This window comes from Perca flavescens, chromosome 1 (assembly GCF_004354835.1).
Source record: "Perca flavescens isolate YP-PL-M2 chromosome 1, PFLA_1.0, whole genome shotgun sequence".
Classification (NCBI taxonomy): Eukaryota; Metazoa; Chordata; class Actinopteri; order Perciformes; family Percidae; genus Perca; species Perca flavescens.
This window is the reverse complement of record NC_041331.1, coordinates 44,131,112-44,141,925: the sequence shown is the minus strand read 5'-3', so window position 1 is coordinate 44,141,925 and position 10,814 is coordinate 44,131,112. Positions and strand designations below refer to the sequence as shown.

General features: G+C 45.5%; 1 protein-coding gene across 4 annotated transcripts in view; it reads right to left on the bottom strand.

The window, feature by feature from the left end:
- vps13c (vacuolar protein sorting 13 homolog C) overlaps positions 1 to 10,814 on the bottom strand; it is a 134,789-nt gene that overhangs the window by 109,691 nt on the left and 14,284 nt on the right. For 3 of the 4 annotated variants that reach the window (XM_028585658.1, XM_028585684.1, XM_028585674.1), the window contains exons 6-16: positions 8,660 to 8,769; positions 7,836 to 7,895; positions 7,595 to 7,654; positions 6,498 to 6,578; positions 6,319 to 6,376; positions 5,561 to 5,688; positions 5,277 to 5,383; positions 3,296 to 3,470; positions 2,888 to 2,950; positions 1,915 to 2,053; positions 1,206 to 1,306 (exon numbers count right to left, since the gene is read on the bottom strand). In XM_028585658.1, the coding sequence (XP_028441459.1) occupies positions 1,206 to 1,306; positions 1,915 to 2,053; positions 2,888 to 2,950; positions 3,296 to 3,470; positions 5,277 to 5,383; positions 5,561 to 5,688; positions 6,319 to 6,376; positions 6,498 to 6,578; positions 7,595 to 7,654; positions 7,836 to 7,895; positions 8,660 to 8,769 (1,082 nt within the window). The remainder of the gene's footprint in view (positions 1 to 1,205; positions 1,307 to 1,914; positions 2,054 to 2,887; positions 2,951 to 3,295; positions 3,471 to 5,276; positions 5,384 to 5,560; positions 5,689 to 6,318; positions 6,377 to 6,497; positions 6,579 to 7,594; positions 7,655 to 7,835; positions 7,896 to 8,659; positions 8,770 to 10,814) is intronic. The other variant, XM_028585666.1, reaches the window with a different exon arrangement.

Sequence of the window (10,814 nt, the reverse complement as noted above, 5' to 3'; positions counted from 1 at the left end):
GTGTTAGGGGTACTAACTGACCTGTCTGGTTAGTGCTAGGGGTACTAACTGACCTGTCTGGTTAGTGCTAGGGGTACTAACTGACCTGTCTGGTTAGTGTTAGGGGTACTAACTGACCTGTCTGGTTAGTGTTAGGGGTACTAACTGACCTGTCTGGTTAGTGTTAGTGGTACTAACTGACCTGTCTGGTTAGTGCTAGTGGTACTAACTGACCTGTCTGGTTAGTATTAGGGGTACTAACTGACCTGTCTGGTTAGTGCTAGTGGTACTAACTGACCTATCTGGTTAGTGTTAGGGGTACTAACTGACCTGTCTGGTTAGTGTTAGGGGTACTGACTGACCTGTCTGGTTAGTGTTAGGGGTACTAACTGACCTGTCTGGTTAGTGCTAGTGGTACTAACTGACCTGTCTGGTTAGTGTTAGGGGTACTAACTGACCTGTCTGGTTAGTGCTAGTGGTACTAACTGACCTGTCTGGTTAGTGTTAGGGGTACTAACTGACCTGTCTGGTTAGTGCTAGGGGTACTAACTGACCTGTCTGGTTAGTGCTAGTGGTACTGACTGACCTGTCTGGTTAGTGTTAGGGGTACTAACTGACCTGTCTGGTTAGTGTTAGGGGTACTAACTGACCTGTCTGGTTAGTGCTAGTGGTACTAACTGACCTGTCTGGTTAGTGTTAGGGGTACTAACTGTCCTGTCTGGTTAGTGTTAGTGGTACTGACTGACCTGTCTGGTTAGTGTTAGGGGTACTGACTGACCTGTCTAGTTAGTGTTAGTGGTACTAACTGACCTGTCTGGTTAGTGTTAGTGGTACTGACTGACCTGTCTGGTTAGTGTTAGTGGTACTAACTGACCTGTCTGGTTAGTGTTAGGGGTACTGACTGACCTGTCTAGTTAGTGTTAGTGGTACTAACTGACCTGTCTGGTTAGTGTTAGTGGTATTGACTGACCTGTCTGGTTAGTGCTAGTGGTACTAACTGACCTTTCTGGTTAGTGCTAGTGGTACTAACTGACCTGTCTGGTTAGTGTTAGTGGTACTGACTGACCTGTCTAGTTAGTGCTAGTGGTACTAACTGACCTGTCTGGTTAGTGTTAGTGGTACTGACTGACCTGTCTAGTTAGTGCTAGTGGTACTGACTGACCTGTCTGGTTAGTGCTAGTGGTACTAACTGACCTGTCTGGTTAGTGTTAGTGGTACTAACTAACCTGTTTGGGCAGAGTGAGGTTGTGCGAGCTGCCGCTGTAGCCGATGGCCGTGTAGAGTTTCTCTTTCTCCGCAGCCGTCATCAGATCGTCCAACCCCGAACCTGAACCCCACAGAGACCCACATCTTCAGGGAGCATCCAGACTCTATAACCCCCCTAAAGGTGCACTATGAGTTCCTGCTTGATGTCACTTCTGTTGACGTTCCAAGTAAATTCAAAACAAAACAGAGCAAGCTCGCCCCTCCCCCCATGTTTCCGTAACTGACATGACTAAGTGACTGTCACTAAGCCCCACCCCCTCCCCCTACCATCTTGTCGGTGATTGGCTGGAGTGCTTTGTTGAATTTTGGTGCACAGCCTGTGCCTCTATTGCTTGTTTGACGTTTACAATCCCTGTGTTGTCTGAGACCAGGCTTTTTCACGGTGTGCTCAGGGGGCAGGCAGCTAGTGGATCAAGGAAAGATGACTACCATTTGATACTAAAATGAAATCACGCTGAAACCATGCAGGAACTCATAGTGCACCTTTAAGGTCTATAGTACCCCGAACCTGAATCCCACAGAGACCCACATGTTGTATGTCTGAGGAGGTCAGTGGTGAAACAGCAAGTTAACCTCATGGCCTAATGACACATATTGGTTGAACTTCCCTCGGCCGTGGGAATAACATGTTTAGGAGGTGCCACAACTAAATGAAGCAGTTTAACTTACTCTCTGTCTCCTGGTTCTCCTCCGGCTCCTGCTCCTCCTTCTTGGTCTTTTTACCAAAGAAGCCGCTGAAGAATCCTCCTCCTCCCTGTTTCTGCACCACTGCCTTCTTCTTTAACACCTTCTGTCCCGACCGGATCACCTGGAACAATGATGATAATAATAATAATAATAATAATAATAATAATATCATTAAAGTGGATCATCTGGAGGAGGGACACCAGTTAAAAAGGCTACATCTCAGCTGTGGCTAAATATATTCTAATGATAATAAAGGCTTATCTTATATTATCTATCGACCTCGTTACAGCAAATATGATTTCTTCTTGTAAACACCTGAGATAAAACCAGTCAACAGGGGGAGCAAGAGAGGGAGGAAGGAAGGGAGAGAGGGAAAGACAGAGAAAGGAAAGGAGAGTAAAGAAGGGAGAGAGGGAAAGATGAAGGAATGAAAGGAGAGGAAGCAAGGGAGAAAAGGGAAAGATGAAGGAAGGAAAGGAGAGGCTTGTTACTAGAAGGGATACAGCTACAGCCAGAAGTTACGCTAAATACCGCTAAATCTCGCAAACTCTAATATAATAAGAATTTTTATTCTTAATGAATGTCGTTGTTTGAGGGGCTGGAAAAACGCTGCAGTAGTGAATGCAGTAGTGTGGATGCCAGGCACAAACGGAACAGGAGATATTCATGTTTAAAGTAAAGGCAGCAGTGTGGGTGAGTAAAGGCAGCAGTGTAAAGGCAGCAGTGTGGATGAGTAAAGGCAGCAGTGTAAAGGCAGCAGTGTAAAGGCAGCAGTGTAAATGCAGCAGTGTGGATGAGTAAAGGCAGCAGAGTAAAGGCAGCAGTGTGGATGAGTAAAGGCAGCAGTGTAAAGGCAGCAGTGTGGATGAGTAAAGGCAGCAGTGTGGATCAGTAAAGGCAGCAGTGTAAAGGCAGCAGCGTGGATGAGTAAAGGCAGCAGTGTGGACGAGATTACCTCCATCTGGGCCTGCTGGCGGGTCAGAGTGATGCTGAACACGTCCAGAGCTTTCTCCAGATCCTGGACACACACACACACACACACACGGTCAGTACGTCAAATATATACACACACACAGTCAGCACATCAAATACACACACACACACACACACACACACACACACACAGTCAGCACGTCAAATACACACACACGCGCACACACACGCGGTCAGCACGTCAAACGCACACACACACACACGCTCAGCACATCAGACACACACACACAAACATACACACAGTCAGTACGTCAGACACACATGCTCAGCACGTCAAATACACACACACACACACACTCACACATTCCTGTCCTGACCGAGCCGAGTTATTCTGTGTATTTTGAATATGCGAGCGCTAGTGGAGCAGCACCTGGATGTGTTTCTCCGTGTCGGGGCTGGGCTTGTTGTGACTCAGCAGTTTGTCCCTGTAGGCCGTCTTGTAGGCCTTCAGGTTGTCTCGGTGCTGCCTGATGTTGGACCAGCACCACATCTGGCTGTACCGCCGGACCTGCACCTCCAGGACACTGTTAAACCCGTACCTCCACCTGGCAGAGGCAGATAAAACAAACACACCCACACTGTTACAGCCGTGCCTCCACCTGGCAGAGGCAGATAAAACAAACACACAAACACTGTTACAGCAGTTGAAAAAAGCCACGCAAAACTGGGGGCGTGCCGACCATCTCCTGTCACTTACACATCGACTCAGAACAAGCATCTAAAGTGTCCAAAAGGTTTCAGATCCTTCAGAGCCTCGAAACACCCACACAGGTGTTTTGAGGTCTTCTGGCTGATTAGACTCTGCTCAGGTTGATGGGGACTTATTAGGTCACAAATTCTTTCTACCAATAAGAATGATAAAGCTGTCATTTGGGCAACAAAGCTCACGAGAGACTCAGGAAGATGTCCAATCAATCAGCCTAAACACATTGTCCTGGGACTATACCCACTCAACCTAAACACACCAACTGTCCTGGGACTATACCCACTCAGCCTAAACACACCCACTGTCCTGGGTCTATATCCACTCAGCCTAAACACACCCACTGTCCTGGGACTATAACCACTCAGCCTAAACACACCCACTGTCCTGGGACTATACCCACTCAGCCTAAACACACCAACTGTCCTGGGACTATACCCACTCAGCCTAAACACACCCACTGTCCTGAGACTATATCCACTCAGCCTAAACACACCCACTGTCCTGGGTCTATATCCACTCAGCCTAAACAAACCCACTGTCCTGGGTCTATATCCACTCAGCCTAAACACACCCACTGTCCTGGGACTATATCCACTCAGCCTAAACACACCCACTGTCCTGGCACTATATCCACTCAGCCTAAACACACCCACTGTCCTGGCACTATATCCACTCAGCCTAAACACACCCACTGTCCTGGGACTATATCCACTCAGCCTAAACACACCCACTGTCCTGGGACTATATCCACTCAGCCTAAACACACCCACTGTCCTGGGACTATAAACACTCAGCCTAAACACACCCACTGTCCTGGGACTATACCCACTCAGCCTAAACACACCAACTGTCCTGGGACTATACCCACTCAGCCTAAACACACCCACTGTCCTGAGACTATATCCACTCAGCCTAAACACACCCACTGTCCTGGGTCTATATCCACTCAGCCTAAACACACCCACTGTCCTGGGTCTATATCCACTCAGCCTAAACACACCCACTGTCCTGGGACTATATCCACTCAGCCTAAACACACCCACTGTCCTGGCACTATATCCACTCAGCCTAAACACACCCACTGTCCTGGCACTATATCCACTCAGCCTAAACACACCCACTGTCCTGGCACTATATCCACTCAGCCTAAACACACCCACTGTCCTGGGACTATATCCACTCAGCCTAAACACACCCACTGTCCTGGGACTATATCCACTCAGCCTAAACACACCCACTGTCCTGGGACTATATCCACTCAGCCTAAACACACCCACTGTCCTGGGACTATATCCACTCAGCCTAAACACACCCACTGTCCTGGGACTATATCCACTCAGCCTAAACACACCCACTGTCCTGGGACTATACCCACTCAGCCTAAACACACCCACTGTCCTGGGACTATATCCAATCAGCCTAAACACACCCACTGTCCGGGGACTATATCCACTCAGCCTAAACACACCCACTGTCCTGGGACTATATCCACTCAGCCTAAACACACCCACTGTCCTGGGACTATATCAAATCAGCCTCATTAACTGAAAACACCTGTATAGGTGTTCAGGGCTTTAAATCTAATGTATTATTATTATGATGATGATGATGATGATGATGATGATGAAGGTGTGTGTTGACTGACCAGAGTTTGGCGTTGCCGTGGACGGGGGTGTCTGGTCTGAACTTCCTGTAGGGGGCGTTCTTCACCATACAATCTACCGCCTCCAGCAGTTCCACCATGCTCAGGTACTGGAACACACCATAATATATTATGAACTATAAACTATATACTATATACTATAAACTATGTACTATATATAAATAATAACAGTTATAATTATCACCAACAGACAGATTAAAGACCACACAATATACACTGTCTGTCTGTCTGTCTGTCTGACCTGTCTCCCTCCCTGTCTGTCTGACCTGTGGTTTTGTGATTTCTATGCCGATGTTCTGGACCTCCAGGTGAAGCTTAGCTTTGGGACTCTTGAGCTCCAGATCAGCCGTGGGGTTGATGCACATTCTGGCCGAGGCGAAGATCGGCTTGAAGACTGAATCAGAGAGAAGGTTGATTATTGATTATTAGGATGTTATTATCTTATGTTTTATATCTGCAGTCATCAAACTATTAGTCTTTATATCTGTAGTCATCTAACTATATGTCTTTATATCTGTAGTCATCTAACTATATGTCTTTATATCTGCAGTCATCTAACTATATGTCTTTATATCTGCAGTCATCTAACTATGTCTTTATATCTGCAGTCATCTAACTATATGTCTTTATATCTGCAGTCATCTAACTATGTCTTTATATCTGCAGTCATCTAACTATATGTCTTTATATCTGCAGTCATCTAACTATGTCTTTATATCTGTAGTCATCTAACTATGTCTTTATATCTGTAGTCATCTAACTATATGTCTTTATATCTGCAGTCATCTAACTATATGTCTTTATATCTGCAGTCATCTAACTATATGTCTTTATATCTGCAGTCATCTAACTATAAGTCTTTATATCAGCAGTCAACTATATGTCTTAATATCTGTAGTCATCTAACTATATGTCTTTATATCAGCAGTCATCTAACTATTGGTCTTTAGTTTAATGTTAAACTGAAATAAACTGGTTCATGTGACATATAAAACAGTTTAAACTGGAGTAAACATTAACATACTGTACTGATAGTGAGGGATCTCCTGATCTCTGGTGCTGATACCAGACTTCAGCTGATCCTGGAGGAGGGAGGAGGGAGGAAGGAGGAGGAGGAGGAGGAAGAGGAGTAGATTTAATTAAGCATATGGATTGACTCGTTTGTTTGCTGTGAATCTGCTGCTCAGTATCTTTCCTACTCACCACAATGTTTTCCCATGATCCTTTGTAAAAGATGGGACTGTTGACGTTCCAGTAGGCGCACAGAGACTCCAGACGCCCGAGCTGACACACACACACACACACACACAGGTACACACACACACACACATAAAGACACACACACACAGACACGGACACACACTCACACAAACATATACAGACACAGACACACACACACAGAAGTCAAAAACTGAGAATCGAACCAATCAAAGAACAACATTCAACTTCAGGTCATTTAAAGTGAAGCACACCATCCAGCCAATGAAACGAGTCTGTCCTCCCCAGATAAACTCCCCCATAAGTGGTTTGTTCCAGCATCTTTCTGACCTATATTTAGGTTAGTAGTGGTGGAGCCCTCTAGTGGTTGTAGTAGTTCTGACCTATATTTAGGTTAGTAGTGGTGGAGCCCTCTAGTGGTTGTAGTAGTTCTGACCTATATTTAGGTCAGTAGTGGTGGAGCCCTCTAGTGGTCGTAGTAGTTCTGACCTATATTTAGGTCTGTAGTGGTGGAGCCCTCTAGTGGTCGTAGTAGTTCTGACCTATATTTAGGTCTGTAGTGGTGGAGCCCTCTAGTGGTCGTAGTAGTTCTGACCTATATTTAGGTCTGTAGTGGTGGAGCCCTCTAGTGGTCGTAGTAGTTCTGACCTATATTTAGGTCTGTAGTGGTGGAGCCCTCTAGTGGTCGTAGTAGTTCTGACCTATATTTAGGTCTGTAGTGGTGGAGCCCTCTAGTGGTCGTAGTAGTTCTGACCTATATTTAGGGTGGTGGAGCCCTCTAGTGGTGTGTAGTTCTGACCTATATTTAGGTCTGTAGTGGTGGAGCCCTCTAGTGGTCGTAGTAGTTCTGACCTATATTTAGGTCAGTAGTGGTGGAGCCCTCTAGTGGTCGTAGTAGTTCTGACCTATATTTAGGTCTGTAGTGGTGGAGCCCTCTAGTGGCCGTATATAAGTAAATACTGACCTATATTTAGGATAGTAGAGCACCAAATGTCCTGGTGAGAAATGTTGGTGCCTAAAGCTAACCAAACTGCCATCGTTTGACAACGGTAATGACGTGGTTCTAACCTTCTCTTGTTTACCTTATAGATGATCTTCGCTGCTTCGTTCAGGATGCACGACTTCCAGTTTTCATCAGTGGTCTGGAAACACACAACGACAATCAACAAGGTGGGGGTGTGTGTGTGTCTGTCTGTCTGTCTGTCTGTCTATGTGGGTGTGTCTGTTTCTGTGTCTATGTGTGTGTGTGTGTGTGTGTGTGTGTGTGTGTGTGTGTGTGTGTGTGTGTGTGTGTGTGTGTGTGTGTGTGTCTGTGTGTGTTACCTGCAGGCTGAGCTCTGACAGTGTGACTCCCATAGATAGGGGGCGCTGTGGGTCTAAAAGCTGAAAAGCAAACACACAGTTTACCTGCTGAAACGCATAACTTCCTGTCTGTTTAGAGACCAGAAAAATGGCGTCCCACGGCCGGCCGGTAACCCCAAGGGTGTTAGCTTCGCTTCAGAACTCGAACCTCCTATGGAGCCATTTTGATGCTACCAAGCCATCACCTCCCGTTAGCATCCCATTGACTCCTATTCATTTTAACGTCACTTGACAGAGAATAACTTTACATCTGAAGCGTTTAAAGACTCTATTTGTCCGTTGTTTATTTCTAAAGAAACACGACAATGTATAAAAGGCTCCATTACCTTGTAGCTCACGTTATGGCTCCGTAGCAGACGCTTTTATAACAATAGGCTAACGATTGGGTCATAACCACGAGACTTACTGTCACACAGTAGAGGAATTACCGTATAGTACAGGAGAAGCTCACAGGCAGTTTGGACTTCCATTATCTGTTTAAGTTTAATTACTAATGTTAACTAGCATGTTAGTGATCAGTAATTAGCCTGTGTCTATGTTATCTCCTTACATATACCTACACTCTCCGTCTCTGTAAGATTGGGAATGATTGAGATTTCAGACACGTTGCTCACGTCACATCTACATCTTCAAGCTCAGTTGGAGGCTCCTCAGTAAAGCAAGTGATCACCGGAAAAGTGCTTCTAATAGCCTTCACTGGTCTCAGACCAGAGACACGGGGTCTATTGGTCCATTATGTATACTGTCTATGGGTAACCCTAACCTAACCCGTCCACGGTACTCACGTCGTCCTCGTAGCGCAGGTGGATGCTGCTGATCTTCACCTGCAGGTTTTTGATCACCTGAGTCGCCAGTTTCTCCACAAACGTGTCCTTCTTCTCCTCCGCTGGCTTCTCTGGAAGAAACAGAGAGACACGATTACTCCACTAATAACCCTAATAACAATAATAATAAGCCTTCTTCTCCTCCGCTGGCTTCTCTGGAGAATACACAGAGAGAGACACCATTACTCGACTAATAATCCTAATAATAATAATAATCATAATAATAATAATCCTTCTCCTCCGCTGGCTTCTCTGGAGGAAACACAGAGAGACACCATTACTCCACTAATAACCCTAATAATAATAATAATAATAATAATAATAATCTTTCTCCTCCGCTGGCTTTAATGGAGGAAACACAGAGAGATACGAGACCTGAGTTAAGTTTAGTTCAGACAAAGATAGAAATAAAATATAATACATTAAATAATAACTTCAGTACCAGAGGAAGGAAACCTGAGCCAAAGAAAACCATAATAATAACTACAGAAATACACACACAACATATATACATATCAGAAATACACACAACACATATATACAAATCAGAAATAGACACAACGCAGTGTTTCCTCTATGCTGATTTTGCTGCCACGGTATCAGAAATAGGGCAGACGCACAACACGGTTTCCTCAATATACACCGCTGCTCATCAGATGTTTATGAAAAGTCATAAAGATGTAAATACACGAGTCTGCAGAGCCATCTGCTCTACTGAACTCTACTACTACTACTACTACTGCTAATACTACTGCTACTACTGCTACTAATACTGCTACTAATACTGCTACTACTGCTGCTGCTACTACTACTGCTACTGCTAATACTACTGCTACTAATACTGCTACTAATACTGCTACTACTTCTGCTACTTCTGCTACTGCTACTACTGCTGCTGCTACTATTACTACTACTGCTACTGCTACTACTGCTACTACTACTACTACTGCTGCTGCTACTATTATTACTACTGCTACTACTGCTACTACTTCTGCTACTGCTGTATTAATGTTAGTGAACGCTGCAGGAGACGCTGTATTAACATTAGTGAACGCTGCGGGAGACTCTGTATTAACGTTAGTGAACGCTGCAGGAGACGCTGTATTAACGTTAGTGAACGCTGCAGGAGACGCTGTATTAACGTTAGTGAACGCTGCGGGAGACGCTGTATTGTTAGTGAACGTGGCGGGAGACGCTGTATTAGCGTTAGTGAACGCTGCGGGAGACTGCATTAACGTTAGTGAACGCTGCGGAGACGCTGTATTGTTAGTGAACGTGGCGGGAGACGCTGTATTAGCGTTAGTGAACGCTGCGGGAGACTGTATTAACGTTAGTGAACGCTGCGGAGACGCTGTATTGTTAGTGAACGTGGCGGGAGATGCTGTATTGGCGTAGTGAAGCGGGAGTGTATTAACGTTAGTGAACGCTGCGGGAGACTCTGTATTAACGTTAGTGAACGCTGCGGGAGATGCTGTATTAACGTTAGTGAACGCGTATTAACGTTAGTGAACGCGGCGGGAGAAGCTGTATTAACGTTAGTGAACGCTGCAGGAGACGCTGTATTAACGTTAGTGAACGCTGCAGGAGACGCTGTATTAACGTTAGTGAACGCTGCAGGAGACGCTGTATTAACGTTAGTGAACGCTGCAGGAGACACTGTATTAACGTTAGTGAACGCGTATTAACGTTAGTGAACGCGGCGGGAGAAGCTGTATTAACGTTAGTGAACGCTGCAGGAGACGCTGTATTAACGTTAGTGAATGCTGCGGGAGACGCTGTATTAATGTTAGTGAACGCTGCGGGAGACACTGTATTAACGTTAGTGAACGCTGCGGGAGACGCTGTATTAATGTTAGTGAACGCGGCGGGAGACGCTGTATTAACATTAGTGAACGCTGCGGGAGACGCTGTATTAAGGTTAGTGAACGCTGCGGGAGACGCTGTATTGTTAGTGAACGCGGGCGGAGAAGCTGTATTAACGCTAGTGAACGCTGCGGGAGACTGTATTAACGTTAGTGAACGCGCGGGAGACGCTGTATTGTTAGTGAACGTGGCGGGAGACGCTGTATTAGCGTTAGTGAACGCTGCGGGAGACTGTATTAACGTTAGTGAACGC